At 36.4% G+C, this 25,150-nt stretch overlaps 1 protein-coding gene across 1 annotated transcript in view; it reads left to right on the top strand.

The window, feature by feature from the left end:
• The window catches only part of LOC122788162 (myosin light chain kinase, smooth muscle-like), a 943,334-nt gene that overhangs the window by 368,597 nt on the left and 549,587 nt on the right, over window positions 1–25,150 (top strand). Inside the window, exon 4 of the mRNA XM_044055140.1 lies at window positions 15,773–16,120. Coding sequence (XP_043911075.1) covers window positions 15,773–16,120 — 348 coding nt within the window. The remainder of the gene's footprint in view (window positions 1–15,772; window positions 16,121–25,150) is intronic.

The raw sequence follows: 25,150 nt of genomic DNA, 5'->3' as shown, positions 1-25,150 counted from the left end.
TCTTATGGTCTTTCGATCGAAATGGTTCGATATCATAACATTCAAAGTTTTAAGACTTCAATGTTATAATATAGACCCATTCACAGAGCATGAGATGTCTCTGTAAGTCCTTCTCATCCTGGTGCAACAAATAAAAATAGAAGTTGCCTTTTTCCTATACCTTTCTGTTCATTCAGTTGCCACTGTTTAGCTACTTGAGCCAATCCCCTGATAGAACTACTTTTTCATACTGCAATAGACAACAGATCAAACTGATATGTATCACTCTGCATCATGAGAAAGCAGTGCCTTCAACAGACTCAAGTTGTGTAGCTAGATAGAAACAGTAGCAAGCTACAAGAAATAGGATACTTTTATTTTGATGGCCAGTTCACTGCAGCATCCTAGGGATGGCATTGTGGCACCCCAAGATAACATGGCACCCAGATTAGTAACACATGACTAGATCACTAGCTGGCTGTGATCCATCCAAGAATGGCATTGTGGCACCCCAGGGTGACATGGCACACAGGTTAGTAACCAGTGCCTAGATTACTAGCCTGCTGTGATCCATCCAGGGATGGCATTGTGGCACCCCAGGGTGACATGGCACACAGGTTAGTAACCAGTGCCTAGATTACTAGCCTGCTGTGATCCATCCAGGGATAACATTCTGGCACCCCAGGGTGATATGGCACCCATGTTAGTAACCAGTGTCCAGATTACTTGCCTGTTGTGATCCATTCCATGGATATTTAATTGTTTTTATTAAAAGGAACATCCATAGTAAATTATGTGCATTTTAAATACTTTTACATTTTAAGGGAACTACTTCTATAGCTGCAGTGACAAGTTATTTTGGGTACTCCTACACTGCATTTTAAAATGAGTAAAAAGAAAGCTACATTATTATTTGTCCAACATAGTTACTTTTATGGCCATTAATTATCCCAACACAATGTTTTTTATAGGTACATAGGTTAATACTAGTCTGTTGATTCAATGGATCATTTGTAGTATAGCTACATTATCCCACATTGAATTACCAAGACATGAATTAATACCAAACCACAAACAGGATGCATTACTTTGGACCTAGTTATGCCTCCTTGAGGGATTGGACTAGTGGCTAGACCTCTGAACTATCCCTATTTGAAGGAATGTTCTTGTTTTTCATGATTTGCCCTATGCACAGGATGCCCCTATTTTTGGAGCTATGTTCCTATTTTACCCTCTCAAACAATTTTTTTTATCCCCCTCATCTCCTATGATTTTTGAAGCCATCTAGTGCACAGAAAACCACTCCACACTCTACATGAACAACCTACATAAATAACACAAAGAAAAGAATGCACACATCTTACATCCTTCTTTTTCTAAAGTAAAAATAAATGACCTTGTGTAGTAGACATTCAGTTTACTAAAGTCTACAGATTTTACACTGTCTATTTAATAATATGCTTATATTTTCCCATCACTTTTGTCACCCTATGTTTTTAAACATTTGTTTCAGATATCCCACAGTCTTAGTAGAAGCAAGAAGGAGTTAAGTGCAACTTGGTATTCAGATTCTATTCTAATTACATATCCAGATTTTTTAGCTGGACAGTCTTACTTTTCAGGGACCTTTGTTCCTATTTTCAATGTCTACAGTTTGAGAGGTATGCTGTTTGTATACTTACATCTGCCCATCCATTTGTCCAAGCTGCTCTTAAAAAAAGGTCATATAACTACTATGCTTTATATCCAGGAAAAGACTATTGCATAAAAGAGGCAATCTATGTTATACATATCTATGACACAAGTAGGTCCTGTTTAAATTGCAGTGGAAGTTCAGATCTCTTGAAATCATGTTAAAGATGTTATTAGCTTTGTGGGTGTGAAGGAGGTTGCATAGGACAGCATTCTTTGAGGCCCAGTTTGGCCCTACAAGCCCTCATGGAAAGGGGATTGTAATTATGTTCAAAGTAATTAATTGTGCTGGGGATCTGGCAGTAATGGATGTCTTGGTAAATTCAATGTGTGATCATGTCATTAGGCTACAAATGTTCCACTGGATCAATAGCTTAACATTAACGTATGATCCCATAAAAGACATTGTGTTGGGATAATTAATGACAATGCAAGTAACTACGTTGAAAAAATAAGGGTGCCACTTTGGTTTTACTAATTTTAAAATGCAGCTTAGGAGTACTCAAAATTCTTAAGGAATCTTTGTGTTATGCCCTCTTTTAGAAAGCCACTTCTTTTAGCGTTGTCCTTTTCTGTTCTGTTTTTTGTCCACTGCTCTCTCCCCATTGGCTTGGCACCCTTCCTGCAGAGCCAGCATGGCTTCTTCTTCTTACTTTCCTTTTAAAGACATTTAGTTCTGCCTTTTTTACAAGCATTCTATGGATCATTCTATGGATTCCCTCTAACCGTTGCACATCCTTGCCAGGTGTGTCTCTACCTGTCTGTCTCTCTCTCTCTACCTTTCTTCATTCTTCTTTTGCCTTTCCCATTGAATCCTTCTGTCAGCTCCTTTCAACATTTATCTTACCTATCCTCACCTCTTTTGCTGCCCTTATGATTGTTTAATTTACTGCACCTCCTTTACCTCCCTAACCCCTCTGTTCCCTTTCTTGTAATCTCATTTCTTTTCTATAATCACTAGCTAGATCTTCCTATGTAGCTACATTGACCTTTTTTTATGACTTTTTGCCTCTTCGTCAGACCCATGTCCATACTGCTGACTATCATATCTCTGGTGATTCCCACAGCTTATTTCTCCCTCAGTTTTTTACATCCTCAGATGACCTTTACACATACATCCAACACACCTCAGTATAATCCTTTCCTTTCTTATTAAATTCATCCTCCCTCCTTCTCATCTGACATCATCACTGCTGGCTAATAGTACCATTGCAGTGACCATGAAACAGTAGCAGACCACTTTGCAATTAAGCCATGATAAAGGACTAATTATTATCCCAGTGATAAAAGTTCAAAGGGGGATATTCCAGGGTGACTGTCTGTCACCATTGCTATTTGCCTTGCCCTTAACCCATTAAGCTGTTTACTTAACAGCTTAGGCTATGACTATTATTTGGCTCCTAGAAAACAACAACATGTAAAGACTTCTCTTCTTCTCTTTGCCAATGATTTAAAACTGTATAGCTCATCAGATGAGGAATTGAAAGCACAACTGCAGGTTGTTAAAACTTTTTCAGATGATATAAGAATGTCATTTGGTCTTGATAAATGTGCAAAAGCAACCTTTAAATCAGGAAAACTGCAGCACCAGGAAAACATCAGTTTGGGACAAGAATGTGCTAGAAAAGAACTTGAGCAAGAGGGAGTGTATAAATATTTGGGATTTGATGAAGGATCAACAATAAAACATGTACAAATGTGAATAAAACTTAGTAAGGAATACTTTAGAAGACTTAAGTTAATCCTGAAAACAGCGTTGACATCTAGGAATAAAATCCAAGCTATAAACCAAATTGTTCTTCCTGTCCAAACTTTTTGGAGTGATTGACTTGCCCCAAAAAGTGTTGGATAGATTAGATAGGAAAACAAGAAGGATGCGTCATGCTCACCAAATGATTTATAAAAAGTGGTGTATATGAAGAGTATATATTCCCCATGCTGAAGGATGGATGGACATTCCTGAAATTGATTACATGTATAGATCTGCAATCACGGGACTCCACACATATCTGCTGACCTCACAAGACCTAAATGTAGTGAAAGTTTTGAAACATGAGGAGAATAAATCTAAGCTGACTTCTCTGCTTAATCTAGCAGAAGCATATTGATGTCAAGCAAGAATGGAAATTAAACCTGAAGTAGATAAAAATTGGGCAGCAAATGAATGTGCCAAAAAACAAAAGAAAGAATATACGGTGAAGGATCAGATGAGAAGGCAAGAAATGTGGAAATGCATAATGGGTTCCTATTACCTAATCGAACTTCCAGAAGGTCAAACACCAGAAGTTCGAACCTGGAAGTTCAAAAGGTGAAAATGTCAAAGCCACAGAAGTCTGAAATCCTTCCCAGCGAAAGAATTTGGTTGGATGTTTCTGCGGCTTCGACATTTTCTCCACTGTGGTGCGAAGGTTATGGAACGGGTTATGGTAAGTGTGTGATTGTGACGGACATTGGGGATAGGGTGCGAGTAAGGTAAGTGTGTGATCATGATGGACGTTGGGGTTAGGGTTCGGGTAAGGTAAGTGTGCGATAGTGATGGACTTTAGGGTTAGGGTGCGGGTAAGGTAAGTGTGTGATCATGATGGACATTGGGGTTAGGGTGCGGGTAAGGTAAGTGTGCGATAGTGATGGACTTTAGGGTTAGGATTTGGGTAAGGTAAGTGTGCGATAGTGCTGAACTTTAGAGTTAGGGCACGAGTAAGGTAAGTGTGCGATAGTGACGGACTTTAGTGTTAGGGTGCGAGTAAGTTAAGTGTGCGATAGTGACAGACTTTAGGGTTAGGGCGCGGGTAAGGTAAGTATGCAATAGTGACAGACCTTAGGGTTAGGGTTTGGGTTAAGTTTAGTGCATACGTAGTTGTGTATGTAAGGTTTAGTGTAGGTTTATAAGGTTTTTGGTGTGCTTGTTTTGTGTGTGTGTTTTTCGGAACAACACATTTTTTCCCTGGGAAAAAATTTGCTGTTCTGATGTTTCGATGTTATTACATTTCGATCTTCCAAGTTCGAGCATCTGGTGTTCAGATGTTTGGAATTTCGATAATGTAATATGAACCTATGCATAACTATACTTGCAAGTACAGAAAAAATCTGAAAGAACCTCATTGAAAATTTTTTGAAGGAAAGTGCTGCTGTGCTGTACTGAAACTGGAACCAAAGTCTTGTTAAGACACAAAGTCTTGCTGGTTGTACTGGAACTGCTGAATCAAAGTCTGGTTAACATAGAGTTTTGCATAACTGTGTTTATAGTTTGTTTAATCACATACATACATACATACATACATACAAATGTTTCAAGCACGGGCATTAAAGTCCTTTTAGCTTGCCAATATGCCAAAACACTTGTTCCCATAATAAATGTCCAGGCTGTTCTTAAAAAATATCTAAACTAGTACTTGCTTTAATGTAATTTGGTAGTTTGTTCCATGCATCAGCTACTCTGTCAGAGAACCAATTAGTACACTTCTCATTCCTATAGAATCTTCTACAAGTCTGGGATAGATTCAACCAATTTGTAGCTATATACAGCTTCATTAACAAAAAAATATTTATGAGTATGATCCTTTGGGATCTATCCAAATCAATTGGCGGAATATGCAGAATCATAAACTCCCAAGAAAGTGTAGACTGTTGATATCCCATTTTTTGTAGTTGGAATTTCAAAGAATTCCAGAGTTTAAAAATACATTTACAACTCCAGAACATGTGTAAAAGGTCAGCCGTTTGATCTATACAATATGGGCATTTAGGTGAATTTTTTGAGTTAAATTTATGTAAAGTGAGACGCGTATAATAAGCATTATTAAATATCATCAACTGAGTAAATAATAACTTTTGAAGGGACACTGATTTTAAGGTTAAGTTAATTGCTCTCACTATTTTACTATCTTCAATCGTTAACAGTTTCTCCTTCCAGTATTTGGATAAAAGTATTTGGTTATTGTATTTCACATCTTTCATCAAACTATATGAGGCTGTTATATATTTACATTCCTGTGTTAGAGTTTGCCATAAGTTTAGGCAAATGTTTAAATCTTCTTCTTTAATTTTGAAATTCCTTTACTAAAATAGCTTATTGATAAGTCCTTTAACTGTCTCATTATAATTAAATACGAGTTAGGGAGATTCATCTCTCTTAGCATATCATGTATTGAGACACCGAGAAAGGGGTATAAATCAAGTATGGTTAAGTCACTTATAAGTGGGAATTTCTTAAGGTCTATCAACTGATTACCAATTTTCAAATTCGGGTTCTTATGAAATGGTTGAAAAATCATCATATATTGTAAGAAATTTAGTGAGTTAAACAGACTTTGTACTGATATTATATATATTCTGATATGTTCCATCAAAGCGTACATTTTAAGGGTATCTTTATTTAAAAAAAGTAATGCCTTACAATTAATGCCCAGTCCAGCAACATGTTTATGATTCAGAATCAACCACTTAGGTGCCCATTTAGAATTGAACCTATCAAAGTTAACTACTCTTAGAATTCTATTAGCATTTATTATTAAATAATATGTTTCAAAATTTGGTAGTTCTAACCCACCCCTGTTTTTTGGAGTCATCAGTTTATCATAAGATATCCTAACTTTTCTAGGTTCCCATACAAATCTAGCTAATTCCGTATGAAGTTGTTTGAAGAATTTCCTAGAAATTTGAACTTGAGTAGCTCTAAAGATATATAATATTCTGGGAAGTATGTTCATTTTAATAATTGAGGTCTTTGCCATTATTGGTAATTTCAGATTATTCCATTTTTTTAAATCAGAGACTATCTGCTCCCAAATTAACTTAACATTATTTACGTAAAAGTCTCTATTATCTGTTGAAAAAACAACCCCTAAATATTTTATTTTTTCTTCGGATTTTACCTGACCTACCAATGGTAAAAGCGAGAAGGGTGTAAGCGTCTTTAACAGGAATACCTTGGTTTTTTTTTATTTATTTTGTAATTAGATATTTTTGCAAAGTCTTCCACAGCTTTTAATATTTTCTTAATATCTGAAACAGGTGTCGTGCAGTAAATATTTAGATTGTCCGCAAAAGCAGCCATGGAAATTTTTGTACCATAAATTATTGGAGCATTATGGTAAATATTTTATTTGATATGTAGAAATAATGGTTCTAAATATAGATTGAATAATATAGGAGATAATGGACATCCTTGGCGGGTACCATTCTTAATTTGAATTCTTTTTGAGAGATTCCTATTAATAACTAGATTTGTATAGGGATTATTATATAGTTTTTTTAAAGTTAAAATGAATTCTTGAGGTATATTAAAACATGTTAAAATATCAAACAAACATTCTAAGTTCACTCTATCAAAAGCTTTCTGCACGTCAATTATGAGTGCATAAGCATTAAAGTTCCTGTGAGTGGCATAAGAAATCAGTGTATGAAGTGATAACGTATTATCTGTAGTTTGTCTGCCATTTATAAAACTGGCTTGTTCTTCTGATATTATCAGGTTAATTACCTTCTTCAACCTATTAGCCAAGATCGATGTCATAATTTTCATGTCTATATTCAAAAGTGAAATAGGTCTATAGTTATCCGGGTTTTGTAAATCAGCATTCTCTTTCGGTATAAGAATAGTTTTCAAAGCATTAAAGTGCGGGTCATTAATTTTATTGTTAGTTATATAGTTAAATACCTGTGGAAGTATTTTCCCCAGTATATCACTAAAAGTCTTATAAAATTCCATGGTCAAACCATCCGGTCCCGGAGCTTTATATGGCTTCAACTTCTTAATTGCATCAGTTATCTCCTCTGAAGAAAGTGGTTTAACTAAGTTCATATGAAGCTCATCACCGATCTTCGGAAAGATAATTTTCTGCAGAAAATCATTATTACTCTTATTTATGTTTAATTCCTGCTGTTCACCATATACTTGAGAAAATATTAGTTCAAATGCCTTCATGATGTCTTCAGTATTGGTATATGTTTTATTATTAAAGTGTATTTCAGAGATTTGAGAAGGTGTTTTCGATTGATTAATGATACGTGCTAATGCTTTTGAAGGGGTCTGCATATGACTGGCGTATTTTACCAGCATTTTCTGTTCATAAAATGATAATTTTGTAGTAAAAAAAGGTCCTTCTGACATTTTAATAACTCCGTTTCAGTTTGTTTACTATAATTCCCAATTAGATCCTGATCCAGTAATTTAATTTTAGTTTCCAATTCTTGTATGTCTCTCATTTGTAATTTCTTGTAATAAGTAGCCTTTTGGAGAAACATTCCTCTAATTTGTGCTTTGGTAGTTGCCCATTCTATGTCAGACGGATGACGGTGTTCCGAAAGATTAGTTAGTAATTGGTTAAAGGACTCTTGAACTTCTTTTATTACATCTTCTTTATTCAATAGATATGGATTTAATGTCCAATTATAACCTCTAAAACGTATCTTATGACTAGTGTCCTTATTAAAAGTTAATGTGATCCTAGAATGATCCGACAAATGTCGAGCTTGTATGTATATATAGGGATCAAAAAACATTAGTGCATCTGAAATTAGAAAAAAGTCAATCCTGGACCACATTTTATGACAACTTGAATAAAATGTAAAGTTATTTGCATTCATTTGATTCTTATTATATTTAAATGGATCATATAATTTAAAATCTGTTTTAAATTCCTGTAGTGCTATCATTGCTTGGTTATTAAAGGACCTATGGGAGCTTGATTTATCTAATTTGGGGTCTTGGTATGTGTTCCAATCACCTCCTATTATTATATAGTAATTATTATATTGATTCAGGATAAAATAAAGTGATGTTATAAAAAGTTGTTGATTGGTACATGGGGCATATACATTAAAAAGTATCACCGGTTTATCATAAAGTTTGGATACAAGAATCACATAACACCATCTTCCCTCTTTGTCCATTTTAAAATCTAGGATTTTCTCTTGGTACTGACTTTTAATAATAATCGCCACCCCTGCACTATTAGTTGTCCCTTCCGAAGCTACCACCTCTCTGATCCATTTCTTATTTTTAAGGGCAGTCCATTGATCGTTAGTCAAATGGGTTTCTTGTAATAAAATAAAACATGCCTTTGACTGGAGGAATAAATGAAAAAATAATTTCCTTTTTTTCAAGTTCTGGAACCCTTTAACATTCCATGAGTCTATTATCCACATACTAAGATTTTTAAAACTTTTAAGTATATTTTAAAATTGAAAGATGATACTAGATTCAAATCTATTAGCACAGTATATAATGTCTGGAAGCAATCTTGGCGTCCCATCCCTAACCAGTGCCTATCTACTATTCCCCTGGACCAGGACATACATGGGTTTTTTACACTGTATAAACTTTTATTGGTACACATCATTACTAAATATCTGTTCTTTATCTTACAAAATAACACACTAACAACATGCAAAAAAACTATAATAACTACATCTAACTCTACAAAACCTAACCAAAACATTCCCTACTAAACACTGGTAACTATCTACAGCTCTTGAACACATTATTTAGTTAACACAAATGATATTCCTTACATTCAAAATTACTATTCTACCTCTCTAATAGTTAACATATATTATTAGTTCTATAAATTGGTTATATTACCCTAGAATACCTAACTATCTTATTCAAATCTAACCTAAACAGATATGTGACAGTACTCCTATTAAACAATAATGTTATTGGTTTCAAGATAATTCACTATATGTTTTAAGTATATTTAAAGCATTAAATCTGACATTGTTTATCTAATCTAACTTATTTAACATTGTGATGACAGCATCATTGGTGAATACATGTAGCATTAACTATGCTTAGTGGATACTATATTTAAATATGTAAAATGATATCTAAATAGCACAGTTCCCAAAACATTCAGAACCACATCAGAAAAATAACCTTCATTTTCCTAGCAATGTCAGGATATATTATATGCTTTTAATCTACTAACTATCCCAACATTAAAACCCCTTTGTGTCTAAACATTTACAGTATTAAAACACTTCCTAAAAACAGGAGAATAAATATTGCAGTACAGTACAATATTATTAGCACATCCACATTCAGGCAAACTACCTAAGAAAATAGAATAACTATGATAAACTTATCCTACTTCTCCCATATCAGTTAAATAACGCATTTTAACCACTACATTAATATTTCAGTTTAAATCCTACCTGAATGAATTCACATTCCCCTTTACAGAAATAGAAGTTGAAACATACATTAAAAGTCCACGGAGCCTCGTTTTACTATCCCAGTAGGTTCCCCTCCTTCCACAGAGCTCTATCTACTTCCTGGTCATGAAATCTTGTCTTCGAGTTTGGGGGAACCATTACGTGGATGGACTTCCGGATGTGCCACCTCGAAAGCAGACCCTCAGCAGCATCTAAAGGACTTCCTGTTGCCTCACGAAGGAACACAGTTCGTAGAAGCTGTAAAAGTTCGTGGAATCTTCGTAAACAAGCTGGACCTGCAAAAAAAAAAAACTAGTTAATTATTGACCAAGGGGCCTGGTGAAGAAGAAAGAACAAACAAAGGATTTTGGAGCCTCGAGGTATAGTAGGCATGGAATCCCAGTATCCATGTTGCTGTAAACAGACTGGACGGTCGAGTTAAGCTTCCGAAGTTGGGAGGGATTTGAAAATCTTCAAAAAGGTAAGTTTTGCTTCTTTTTTTGTAGAGATGGAATATTTGGATCCATCAACTGTAAAAATTAATGTGTTAGGGTATTTCATCTGAAATTTAATGTTCTTTTCAATAAGGAATTTGCAGTATGGAGCTAATCCTTGTCTGGCTTGTCTTATTTGCAATGGTAAATCCTGTCCCATAGAAACTCTATTATTTTGCCACATAACATAACCTCCATTCTTTTTGACAGTTAGAATTATTTTATTTACATCCTGGTAGTTGAGAATTTTGACGTAAACCGGTCTAGGAATATTTGAGGCTTGTGTTTCTCTGAGAGCTCTATGGGCTCTTTCTATAACAATTTGCTTAGCAATATCAGAGTCATTGAACAATATTTCAAGTATTTGTATGATGGTAGAAACTAAATCATTATATTGGATAGTTTCAGGAATTCCTCTAATAATTATGTTGTTCCTTCTGGATCTTGCCTCCAAGTCCAAAATCTTATTTTGCATAGATTGAATATCCAGGCCATGAATATCTGTTTTTTTTGTAAGCAATGGTATTCTGTCCTCATTTTCGGATATCCTAGCTTCTGATTTATCCATCCTTTCCAGAATTTGACTGCATGTGGCACCAAAAGAAAGTACCTGGTTTGAAAGTTATTTTAAAGCTTCTTGTATGGGCAACAAAGCAGTTTTAATGTCTTCCATGTTAGCCAGTTGATCCGGTTTATTTGTCATTCCAGCTTTTAAAAGTTCCTGTTGTTTTGTAGTTTTCTGCCTTTTGATTGTTGAATCTTTTTCTGGTGACTGAAGTGCTGATAATTTGGTTTTAGTTGTTGTTGTTTCCATATTTTTTTCCTCTTTTGACATCGTGAAACAGAAGTCAGACAGTTCCTTTGTTTAATACTCTGTTCAGAGTCAGGCAGACAATCAGATCTAATCCTGTGAATTTAATTAGTTTCCTTCTGTTCTATTACCTTTCAGGCAATGTTTAGTTGTAGTAGAATAGTTGTATCCAACGATTATTACAAAAAATCTTGTAGTATAACCTTAGGGTTGATTTTTATTCCGAGTATCTGAAGAGCTGTAAATATACAGTGTCTACAGAATGGCGGCCATCTTTGTCTATGAAGATCTCCTCTTAAATATCTGTAAGAGACACTGTACAAGTTCAGATATTTTAGTCTTTCATAATAACTTAGATTTTCACATCCATGGATGCCCTTAGTATATTTCCGATGTACTCTTTCCAGTTTATTCATGCTTGTTTTCCTATAGGATTTCCATATTGTTATTCCATACTCAAGTTTGGGTCTAATGTAACTAACAAACAATGACTTCATTATGTTTGATTTCCTAGACTTTATAAATCTTTTTATACAACCTATAATTCCATGACTATCATTAGCCAATTGGTTAATATGATTAGAAAAACTCATAGCTGAATCTACCCATATATCCAGGTCCTTAAATGAGTCTTCACAGAGCCTTGCAACCTGCATTAATAGGAAAATATATTTTGCAGCACAATACTATTTTACTGTAAGCACAGTTACAAATAGCTTATTCTTGTAACAAATGACATGGACTCTTCTGTTAGTTTGTAGTATAATTGTACCAAGACTTTACTTTTGATAGGTAAAGGAAGATTATAACTGCTTCTCCAATACAACACCTTGGAACAAGTGTGTTCCTACCAAATACCTGTAACAAAGCTTAGTATACAGTTATGTTATTCTCATGCAGATAAGATCCTGTTTTTTTCTTTTTTCTGCTGATACTTTACTTTCCAAACTTGTTTAAGGAAATGTTTTATTATAAAAGCAATATTGTCCTTCTGTGAAACCATTTCTGCTGATATGAAAATGCATGCAATCAGAATTGTCTTTCTGCTGATTCTATAAAAACATTGTTCATTAACAGAAGTCTGAAAGGAAAAATCTTTGAGAATACATCAAACTGTTCTGCTGCTGATATTGAAAAAACATATTTTTGAGGAACCGATACTGTGGAAGAACAAGTTTTCTGAGGAAACAGCTTTGTAAAAAAATCATGTATTGCTGAGTTTATAAAAACGTATTTATTTTAATAGATATGTGCAAACTATTCTGCAAACATGAGAAAAGCATCTAATACTTGTTTTCCAGAATTACTTTTTAGGCCTTTTTCTGCTGATGCTGTGAAGAAGTCTGTCTGTTATACATATAGTATGGATGCCCATTTTACATTGCTAAACTCTATACATATATTCAAGCAAACTTTTTATTCTATGCTTTATCTTTTGCATTTTTATAGCAGAATTGATTTTAACATTTATTTATTGTTTAACACACTTAACACTCATGTTGATCAGGAACAAATGCAGGCATGGTTAAGGAGAAGCGAATTCAAACCAAAAGTTAATATTGGCGGCTAAAGAGAGTTTGCTACGTACATGCTGGTTTGCAAAGTCTATTTAACATGTGGGAGAAACAGACAAATGTAGGTTTTGTAAAACCAAATTGGAAACAGTCGAACACCTTGTTGCTGGTTGTGATATACTAATGGCAGAAGGACTGTATACTGAAAGGCATAATAATGTGGCAAGACTGTTGCACTGGGGATTATGCAAACATTATGGTACTGAGGTTGCTGAAAAACACTGGAAACATGAGCCACAAAACATCCTAGAAAATTATGAAGTTTATATCACACGTTGTCGCCTCACAGTTAGACGTTGCCCATTCGATTCTCAGTTAGAGCGTCTTCTGTGTGTCGATATGTGTGAATGGGCATTCCTTCGTTGAAGGTTGTGCGTTAGGCCCGGCAAGCCAGCAGGTAAAAATCTACTGCCAATCATTAGCGGAATGGAGTTCCGCTGTAGCAACCCCTAACCGGGAAAAGCCGAAAGACAAACAATATCACATGGGATCACCCATTACCAACAGTTGAAAAGATAGATGCTAGAAAAACAGATATAGTGGTCCATGAAAAGAAGACAAAAGTGCTATTGATCATTGACATCGCCACACCCAGTGACTAAAGCGTGTTGCTTACAGAGAGACACAAAGTCATAAAATATCAGGCAGAAATGAGAGTAATGTGGAAGAAAGATACCTAGACAGTTCTAATAGTAGTAGGAGCAATGGGTCTTATAAAAAAGAATCTACAATCATATTTATATATGTTACCAATCCATGTAAACTTGTATGAATTGCAGGAGGAGTCATTACTGGGCACATTGTAGATGCTGTGAAAAGCACTTTTGGTTGACATCAAAGATTGGAACAATACTAATTTCATGAACTTTAATCATACAGTGACTTAGGAATGGAGTCCATTCCCACCATGGTATTAGAAACCCAAACGATTTGGAGAAATTAAAAAGGGAGATACCATTACCTAGACACACCTGACCCTTCCACCCAGGCTAGGAACCAAACCAGAATGCCATTCTTTCCTGTACACTGCTACATCAGTTAGCTGAACCCCCTCTTGGTCCATGATCTGAACAAACTCCTGCTGTGTTTATAAAATAAAATTCACAGAAATTCACAATCTGATAGACTGAGTCCGACAAATTCTGCTCCCACAAGACTAACCATTTTCCTCCAACCTTATGTCTTTCTTCTTGCCTCCAGTCTCTTTGCCTCTCCCATTAATGTATGTGGTGGCCAATAAGCTGAGTCATTTCACCAGTATTCACGTCTTCTTCTTCCTTAACTTCTAGGGGTTTCTACTATGTCCTTACTCATCACAGTCTTTTACCTCTTTGTAGAATAATGTTCCTCTTCTTCCACATCTCTGACCACACGTTTAATGTTATCTTCTCTGTAGCTACTTCTCCACCTTTGTGTTTCTCCCCTCATTGTCATTCCCAAGTAACCTATATCCATCATCTTCATTTTGTATATCATTTGTCACTTGCATGTGTTCCTGTGATACCATCAGTTTCTACCCCTCCCTGCATCAATGCCTGCTACTCATCCATCTTATCTTTCTGGCTGTCAGTATAATTTACAAGCACAAGAGTGCAGGAGGTACTGCTGTGGGATTATATATGTGGGACAGATGGATGGACAGGAAACAAAAAGACTGTGCCGGGGGCATATTTTAGGGGTTCTTCATTAGGCAGAGCATCTCAAGGACAGGATTAGGGAATTATACATCTGATAAAATGTGGTGGGCACAGTCTACAAAGTGTGAAGAGAGCACAGAAGCCTATGAATAGGAAGAACTATCTGAAGAAAAGGATCATATCATGTTAGATTTACTCAGATCAAGTAACCCAGCTCTGGGATGGTGATAGGATCAGGCACCATACTCCTGTTTTCTTTTCATACATGGATTACTCACCACTCACTGAACTCAGGCTTACAACATAGGCTAATGGCCCTAGGGCCCTTACAAGCCTAACCAAGTTCTACCCTTATTTCCATGATACGCACCTTTTGCCTCTGCCCAAGAGGGACACAGGTGGAACCTCTGGGGTGAATTTACAGTTACCCATCCAATCGTCCAGATTGCATTTCAAGAGGGCCAATGAGGTTCCCTGTTTGACATTAAGTGGGAGTCTGTTCCAAAGGTGCGGTAACCTCTAGGAGACAAATCTGTCCCTCCAGGAAGCTCTATTAATGTCACATACAAGGTTAAGGTCTTTAGAGTGAGTAACCTCTGTACCATTTATGCAGCATTTCCACAAAAGCAGGGTCAGAGATTGTCTTATATGCAAGCAGAGATCACCCCGAGTAGATTGTATGAAACAGAATAGTGACAATGATTTCAGATGATCCACATAGGACAGATGCTGAAGACCTTGAATTTTCCCCGTGAGGGAAATATATATATATATATATATATATATATATATATATATATATATATATATATATATATTCAAACTTTATTGATATGTATTATTTATACTGGAACAATTTGGAAGATATCTTTTGAAGCTTAACCACTTACATTATAATGCTGACAGAAGAAAACAGCTTCTCTATCTCATGCACCTGCTAGTTGCAGTTGCCATCTTGCTAAAGTTGCAGCTCCCATCTTGCTAAACATGAAACAATGTTACCACTTGCTGCAAAGCAACCTTGATTATAAGGACAGCCCTGAACAGTAGGAGTCAGTTTAAAGGAAGAATGGAATATTTTCTTTCTTTTTAACTACTTTGCACCTGCCTGGGCTCAGTGGGTTTGTCACTGGGTGGAGATATGCCACATCTGTGGTTATAAACACCAACAACTTCTTTGTGCTGTCAAGAGAAAAAAAAAGATAATTTTTGCCTGCGTTCCCCAGCTCTGCATTTGACTGAACAAAAGTACTATGCTGCTTCAGATGTACTTACTTCCAAACATCTGTCAGTATTCACAACACTGTTGTTAGGTTAGATTGTGAGGTATATCACCTTTAAAGCTGAAATAAATACAAACAACTCTAAAGTAATAATGAATAATGATCGGTCTGTATAACTGTTGCACTTTATCTTTTTCCTTTACAGATCTAGAAGCAATTTATAAGAGGAAGAGCTTAATAGCTCCTGTGGGAAATACCAACTGCACCAAAGCAACAAATGTGAGAAAAACGGAGCTAGGCTACAGCTGTCAGGGCAGAGAAGGCAGCAATACTGTGTTTACTGATAGTACCAAGACAACTAATGAGTCTGTCTCTGCTGGGGATAACTCACCTATATTTCTGGAGTGCAGTAAGACAGTGAACGGAAGAAATCCAGGACTGTATCACAGCAGTCAGTCTAGTGGAGAGGAGTCGCCTGTGTTTGTTAGCAACATCAATGGAGGAGGAGACAAACTGAGCAAGAATGGTTTCTCACCAGTGCCCACATTGCCAGGTAAGAGAACTGTACAATTTTGATTGTCACATCTTTCCCAGGATGCAACAGAAGTCTGAAAAGAGCAGTAACATAGTAAAACAGTCCCACATTTCTGATGATGATTTGCATAGGTGGCGCGTGTGTGTGTGTGTGTGTGTGTGTGTGTGTGTGTGTGTGTGTGTGTGTGTGTGTGTGTGTGTGTGTGTTTGCATGAGCATCTTGTCAGATGAAAAAGTAAAATGTGTCCTGCTTGACTGCATAATGCAAACTTAGGCTGTAGGAGCTAAACGTGTAATATACTCTGTGTTAATTAGAAGAACATCTCAAGGGTACCTTGCTTAGGTGTAGGAGATGCACATTGACAAGCTATTGGCATTTAAAAGCACATTAATATGATCTACTCTTTCTGCTTCACATGTATAGCTTTTACCCCTTTCTTTAGCGTTGTTTCTTGCTGATAAAACTTACATGAAGGAATGACCTTTGTTCCTTACTGTCCCGTTACTCTCTTCATCTTCTAATTCTAATTTAAGTCTTAATCTTCTATTGTGGTATCAAAATTGTTTGTTAATTGTTGCACATTTCACATTTCACAGAATGTTACAATGTTATAAATGCTAATACTGTCTATACTTTCATGCTGATTGCATGGGCAGGCTTCAGCTCCCTGTGGCTCTGAACACAAGTGAGTATTAGAAGATGAATGAATCAATGAAGAAAATGCACTTATACACTGAAATCAAAGAAGACATTGATCAGCAATGTCTTATGTTAACTACAACCTCATGCTAACAATAACACTTATTAGAAATGTATATATCTTTCTCTCTTTATACATATATATATATATATATATAGAGAGAGAGAGAGAGAGATGTAATCACTGAACACAAGACATCTAAAACTTAGCACATTGACCAAAACTGAGCATGCTTGAAGACAGCATGCAAATCCAAAACCAATTTTTTTGGAGGGAGGGTAACCCACCCAACCCTGTATTACTTGTATATTCCAGCTTCTAGGAGACACAGTTTAGCAGGGAAATGCCATATCACTTTTTTGATTATAACAATGATCTTGTTGATATTTTGTGTTTTAGATATTTTTTGTCACTGTTTTGAATGTCTACATTATGATAGCTGTATCACTTTTGACAGACTCACACACATGTATAATATAGATAGATAAAGGTAGTATATGGGTTATGGTACTTTTTTATATCTAAGTATTTATCTCTCTCCCCTCTCTGTATACACACACACACACACACACACACACACACACACATATATATATATATATATATATATATATATATATGTAAAACAGGAGTTTATATTATCAAAAAGGGGTTGTAGATGATGAGTGGATGGATGGATGGATGGATGGATGGATGGATGGATGGATAGATGGATGGATGGATGGATTCACAGTTTGTTGATGTGTAGGAGGTAGCGCAATCTACTGAATGTACATTTTGTTGTTGTTATAGCTGACTCATGATAATTTAACTATAACAGGGAATTGATATATTTTCTTTGGTCATGGTTATACAACTGTAGATTGTGGTGTGCAAGGTCCATTCCCCACCACCACACTTAATGCACTTGTTTGGAAATGTTTCTTGTTGAACTGGTTGTAGCAGTGGGTAAACTGTATAGCAGTTAGAAAGTTGTTTGCTTGCTAATTCATTTGTGTGGTAGTGGGATATGTAGTGAGCAGCAGTTTTGTGTGGGTATGAGTGTTGTTCTGATTGTCAGCAGCTATATTTGCCACCACTCACATCATCAAACAAAAAACATTGATTTTAACTTGGATGAAAAAGGCATGCATTGAAACACACACAAGCAAGGATACAAATGTGGCATCATACCTTACTAGTCCCTGAACAAGTTATACACAACTGAGTACAAGTTCAGCTTTAAAAATAACAATATTACTTAAAGTCATACAAAACGTTACACTTCACAATACCAGACAAAATAGTTAGTGAGCAAACAGCTTTCTACGTGTTATGTAGAGTGTGGTATATTGAGTGTCAATAACTTGAATAACAAATGCATTCAAAACCTATTTCCAGATTATATGGCATGCTTCAGACATAAACCAGTGTCAGCTTCTCATTTTATGAAATGTCTTCTACTGCAAATGTTTATAACAAAGGTTGTCTTTTTGTTCAAGTCAAATTCAACTAATAAAATGATTTTACGACATCACAATACTTTGCACATGTGCACAGAATTCCCAGTGGTTTCCTGCCTGTAATGGTTCTGGAACTCGCATGTACTTCAGCCTTATTCTGTCAACCCAGATTACTTTCTGTTATTGAGGACTTTACTTCCAGCTTAATTTCTACACCCATTACCCTTTTCTTCCACTGTTGGCCTCCTCCTTTCCGGGTATTCTGCACCTCCTCTTAACACTATTGTCAGCCTGTGTCCCATAGCCACTTTGTGAGGACCTTTTCCTGAGTCTATTTAAAAAATATACCTCGCAGTGTCTTCACTGCAGGTCAGTAGCAGCCTGCCATTTTTAAGAATCTTTTGGTATTTCTCAACAGATTCCACCCAGACACACTGTTGATTTCCTACTGGTAGTTCCAGCCTAACTCCACCTTTGAAGTTTTCTATAAACAATTTAACTCTTATCCACCTCTGTCAGCTGCCTTGTTAGATTATTTCATATTATAATAGCTAAACCTACAGATGTATATATAAATAGAACTAATGAGGAGAGACAGAGAGTGTTATATAACTGTCTAACTGAATATACAGGAAAGGGTGCTGTGACCATCACCAAAACCACAATGTAGAGGGCTATAATTGGGTCTCTGAATGTAACCACAGTATTATGCACACCAGATATGAATGCCAAGATGTTTACCTTGAGAGTAAAGCTGGTCTCATTCTGTGGGGATCCACAATATGTTTGTCTGGGTCAAGATGATTGATAGAACAATGAGTTCTGCCAAGAATAGCCTGCACCTTTTGTTCCACAGATTCCACATGCTGGCCAAAGCAAAAACAGCCCCCCAATAGTACTAGTTTTTTAGTGAAAGTTCACCTTATGGACCTTCCAACATAAAAAAAAACACTTGCAGTAAATTCCAGTCTGGACCATGTCAAGATCACTCTCTTCAGTGTCATAAGTCAGCAATAAATTGCTAGATCCTATGCATCTCCTGCAACTTGAACGCATCAATATCTGTGCAACTTAATTTCAATGTAAAGATGGCACTTCCTTATTTACCAGGTTGCAGCACATATGATGACTTTAGACCTACTGACAAATGTAGGGGTGTATTATTCTTTGTTGGAGACTCAATTACCACTACACAAATTCCTTGCAAACCACAAACTATACTTATTCAATTCCAAATTACCCTAAACAAGACAAGTTATCATTTCAAAGCATGTTTTAGATCATCTTCCATATCCACAAGGGACCAAGAAAGATTTTTAAATATGTTTATTGAACTACCCAGTAATACAAATTCTGTATTCATGGGTGAATTCAGTTATCCATTGATTAAGTGGAGCACCTACACCACAATGACTGGGGGCACACAAAGACGCCTTAATTTTAGTGAATATTAACCATCTTGTGCAAATAATTAACTAAACCACAAAGAGTTAAAAACTTAGTTACCTCATCCTTATATCATATCTACCTCAATTGCCTTTATAGTATCCACATGTTTGGTTTAATGTGATCACAAAAAGGTAATCTTCTCTTTAGGGGATCTAAACCCACCCTAATCAGCACATTTGAATTCATAAACCTTAAAATGACAAATCTATTGAAACTATATTATGAGGTCTCAAAATTCAGCTGCGAGATTATCAGCCCCCATGACTCTTACACATACGAAGTTTACTCCCATCTAACAAACAATCAGTCCCGACCAGAAAGAAATATATTGGGTACCACAAAAATAAGCTAGCTTTGTAGAATGCTAGCCTTAAAAGTTTCTGTAATTAAAGAATAAAATCTAATTAAGCCATGTAATGAATCAAAATGTACTACATTAAAAACTCTCTCAAAAAAAAATGTGCAAAAATATGAATGTTTTAGTGATTCATAAGGAAGATCAAAGCAGAGCACAAATTAAACATTAGAATCCAAAGCCAAGACTACTAAATCCTTCAACTACATCAGATGATTAAAATAACACACAACAATGTTCTAAACTGATTCTGATCTAAAGATATTACTAATACACTTGGAGATAAATTTAACACCAACTTCACATAGGAAGTTCAACTAATCCCTGAGTCATTCTCCTCCCTCATAATTATTACGGAACATGTCTTAACTGTACTCTCTAAAGATAAAAATGTCACCTTTATGGACCCCAGCAATATACCTGGTTGTACAATCAAAAGCACTAAACATGTTTTCTCTGTACCTCTCCTAAAATTGTTCAGCTTAAACATAGCCAAAGGATATGTTTCTGAAGAATGGAAAATCTCTATCGGTATGTTTATATGTAAAAGGGACTGCATTTCAGATCATGAGAACTGTAAGCAGACCTAACAGCCTAAAAATCCTGATTGATTTTGTAAGCTCAGATATAAAAAATCTTATTGCCCTAGTCCCAATCCAAGTCATCACTAAACAAAAATACATGAAGGACAAACTACCACACCATCTCCTTTTACTTCTGACATCACTGACTCAATACTATCCCAATTCAACACCTACTTTATACAGACAGTACTATATGATTAATAAAATTAATAAAAATAACAACACACTTCTTGTCTCCCCCCACCCTGCCTTAATTTGTCATATTCAGTCTCCTTCCTCCTGGTCTCCACCTCTACTATAAGAAAACTTCTACTGAAACTAAAAGCAGCTTGTTTGGCTGCAGACCAGCTTCAAACATAATACCTAAAAATAGCTGCTGACATCATGCCTTTCCTTGTGTCCATCATGATAAACCATATCCAAGTGATATACCCATTTATTTGAAAAATTCTTATATTATACAATTCTGCAACAGAGTGGAATCAACAGAGTTTTCCATCTAGAAACCTACTGCCATCCTACCCCGTCTGTCAAAAATACTAGAAAAATGCATCCACTTACTTCTTATAAGGTTCATTGACTCTAAAAACCTTCTCTCATAAGCCAAGCATGGTTTTAAACCTCACCATAATACTACCACTGCTCTCCTCAACTTCACCAGTATAACAAAACAACACAGAAGTAATGACAACATGACATTTTTGCTACCAAAAGCATTTGATACTGTACACTATCAATATCTCCTTACTGAACTGTCTTCCCTCAGCCTCGCCCAATCCTGTCTCTCATGGTTCCACAGCTGTCTGACTGACAGGCAGTAAACCATCAAATGGAAACAAAATCTCTCTTCCTTCCTATTAGGTACTCTTGGAATTCCACAAGGATCAATATTAGTTGCCCTTAATTCAACATTTTTATAAACAATCTACATAGTGCCACCCACTTCACTAGCATAGGTCAATATGCTGACAACTCAGCCCTTATATGTGCATCCCCAATCCCTACCAATACTTCCGAACACCTCTCAAAATTAATTTACTGCTATAGAAACTTGTATAGAAGACACAAATCTATGTTTAAATCCTTAAAAGACAGAACTTATGTTCTTTACCACTAAACAATACCTGCCTACTTTATGCATCTTCTTCAAATACTTTTCAGAAATCTCTTATGAACAGGTTCTATGTTAATATCTACCCTAGTTTTCTTACCCCCCACTATCCTTGACTCACCAGTTATGCAATGCTTGCCTCCCCTTCTAGTTTTTAACTGTTACCTACTTAGCAGCTGATGTTCACACTCCTTATTTCAATTTTATTTATTCCTAACATAAATGCTGTAACACTCCTTACCCATTCTTATATGCCATACCTGATGTCTGCTTGTCACATATATTGCAAATGAACTGTTTCCATGCTAAATATTTTAAACTTTGAATGCATTCAGTTTTGCCTATAAAAAAGGCAAAACAGGCATCAGAAAATCCTAAATAAAGGATTTATGATGTATTGCAGTTGTAACTTTACTTAAACTGAAAAAGAAAGTTGATGGTGGGTAAATCAATAACACCTCCCTCCAATATAAAACTGCATTGCTGACAAGCCTCACACTTTTTAGTACCTAGGGGGTCACCACTGGGTATGGAATAACATTTCAATGCTCTCTCTATCCTTTCTTTAATGTTGCTACTCATCTTAAAAGTGAAATAAGGCCCATAGCCCACAGCATCTACAATTTATGAATCACCCCCCAGTATTTTCTAGTTAGTCCTAAGTTCATAATAATACCACTACCCTGGGAGTACCTAAAACGATATTCCTAGAAAAATATGTCTCTTCCCTCTTTCCATAATTGCCGCTAATGGCTCCTTTGAGATTGTTAGGCATCCCATTACCTAAAATAGGAAGTAATTTGGAACTTCTTCCACTCAAAATTTCTTGGACCATCCCGGTAGGTAAACAAATGTAAACTAAAATAAAATAAAATAAATAAAATAAAATAAAATAATGCATGTTTGTACCGTTAAATTACAGTTGCTCATTAAGTAGAGAAGTGTTTTCTGTCCTTGGTTGTTTAAATAGCTGAGATTTGAATGTATTGTTTCTTCTGATAAAGTCCCATATTACTAGGGATGAAAGTGCTCAACTATTTTTTATTAAACCTTTCATTAAAATATTTTTTTTATCCCTGTGTGGTTAGTGATGTACCCAAGCTGGCTTTTTAATCATGGTTCTCTGTTTTGGTGGTTTTACTTCTTCTTGGTTGGTGTATTGCACTTTTTTGTTTTTATAGTGCTATACTTATATACCATAGGATCATAGGATCATAGGAAGGTACTAGGATAATGGCCCTAGGGCACCTACAAGCTTAGAAAAGTACGACCCCTATTCCCAAGAATGTGAAGGTATTGAGCAGAACTAAGTCAACAACTACTGCCCCTGTCCAAGAAGGACACAGGTGAAACTCTCAAACTCCCTGGGTGAATTTGCGGTTTCCCATCCAGTCATCCAAATTATACTTAAATAGGGTCTGTGAGGGGCTCTGCTTTACCTGAATTGGAAGTTTGTTCCACAGGAGAGGTAACCTCTGTGAGACATATCTGTCTCTCCAGGAAGTCCTGTTGATGTCACATACTAGGCTGAGTTCTCTAGAGTGAGTGCATCTTGTACCACTTGATTTATGAATATGCACCATTTCCATTAGAGCAGGATCTGAGATTACTTTATATGCAGGGCAGAGGTCACCTCTGAGTAGTCTATAAGACACAGAGTATAGTGACAGTGAATTCAATTTATCAACATATAACATATGCTGAAGACACTGAATTTTCTTTGTAAGAAACCTTTGAGGTCCTTCCAGGTCCTGCAGGTGCTTGGTAAGCTACATACCAAAGGTAGCATTGTACTCTATTATTGGCCTGATGAGTGAGGAGTACAGGGGGTTATAACCTCTTTTGTTCTGGATGCAATGCCCTTACTTATTAAGTGGCCAACCTAGAAAGCTTTTCTTAGCACTGTGGAAATGTGGTGGTCAAAGGAAAAGTTGCTGTCAACCTGTGTGCCCAAATCTGTAGGGGGGCCCCAGCACAGATCCCTGTGGAACACCACTGGCTATGAGTCTGCTTGTGGAGGTAGAGTCATCTTTTTTGACTGTCTGCATTCTACTGGTAAGCCAGTTTGCTACACACCTGACAATGGGTCTATATCAAAACCACAAATGTTCACACCCGAGAATACAAGAACACCGACACATAAACGTCGAAGTGCTACAACAGCGAAAGATGTGAACAGTGAAAATCAAAACGCCGAACATATTTCCGAGAACAACAGCGCCATACAGGTAAGGAAAACCTACTTAAACAAACTTCATTAAACACACTTTTGCAGGGGGTAAGCCCCCCTGCACACCCCACCTACTTAAATATACCAACTCCGAGATCGCACTACAGTGGGGAAAAGGATATATTTCCTCTTCCCCACGATCACCCTGCTGGCCACGGAAATACATTTGGCGTTCTGATTTTTGCTGTTTATGTCTTTCGCTCTTGTAGTACTTTGGCCTTTATATGTCGCTGTTCTTGTATTCACGGTTTTGAACATTCGTGCTTTTGATATAGACCAACAATATATGGGTTGATCTCCAGCTGAGTAAGTTTATCAATGATACATGAGTGGGGAATAGTGTCATAGGGACTATGAAGCTATTAATGCTATCATGTATTAGGTTGTAATTTGCTTTGGAGAAGTTTTTTAGTCTAGCTGCTGCTAATGGAGGGGTCAGATGTTATTGTTACTTCTAATGAGACTGATTATGCTAGGATGTTCAGACCTCATTAGGGAGGGCCGCACACTGGGGGTGGTGTAACAATCACCCATCTTAGTGAGCACCAGATATAGAATGTTTGGGCCCCTTGTGGGGGTGTCAACCAACTGGTCCAGGGCAATGGAGTTGATGAAGTCCAAGAACCTTTGGGCAAGTGTGTTAGTACATGTATAATTTACCCGATCTATGGATGGGTAGTTGAAGTCTCCTAAAAACCAGGGTATTTGTTTCTAAGTATGAGTGTAGGTATCCCGGTTCATGGAGGGGATCCTATAACTGACAACTTGGAGAGGAGTCTTACCTACAGTCAATTGGACCTGGATTAGTTGAAGGGAATCGTTTTGTTTAACCAGTCTAGAGGTGTATTTATCCTTGATGAATACTGATACGCCATTGCCATTAGCTCTCGCACTTTCAGTTTGTGGTCTGAATGTGTGGAAAGCATTATAACCCAGTGTGGCCAGGGTGCTTTCCACAGCCTTAAATCAAGTCTCTGTGATTGCACAAATGTCAACATCTTCTAAGGTGAGGACTGCTTTCAGTGACTGAAGTTTTAGGTTTAGACTCCTGGAGTTTAGCGGCATAACCTTGAGGTTGCTTTTTGAAGTTATTTTTACATCGGCAATTTTGTTGTTGTGACATTGCCTAAAAAAGGCACTATGTGGGAGGCTAGAGCCTTAGCCAGTAACTAAAATC

The sequence above is a fragment of the Protopterus annectens genome, chromosome 13.part0, assembly GCF_019279795.1.
Source record: "Protopterus annectens isolate FY-2018-M chromosome 13.part0, PAN1.0, whole genome shotgun sequence".
NCBI classification, from domain to species: domain Eukaryota; kingdom Metazoa; phylum Chordata; order Ceratodontiformes; family Protopteridae; genus Protopterus; species Protopterus annectens.
Note: the sequence above shows the minus strand (reverse complement) of the source record. Positions and strands in the feature narration are given on the sequence as shown.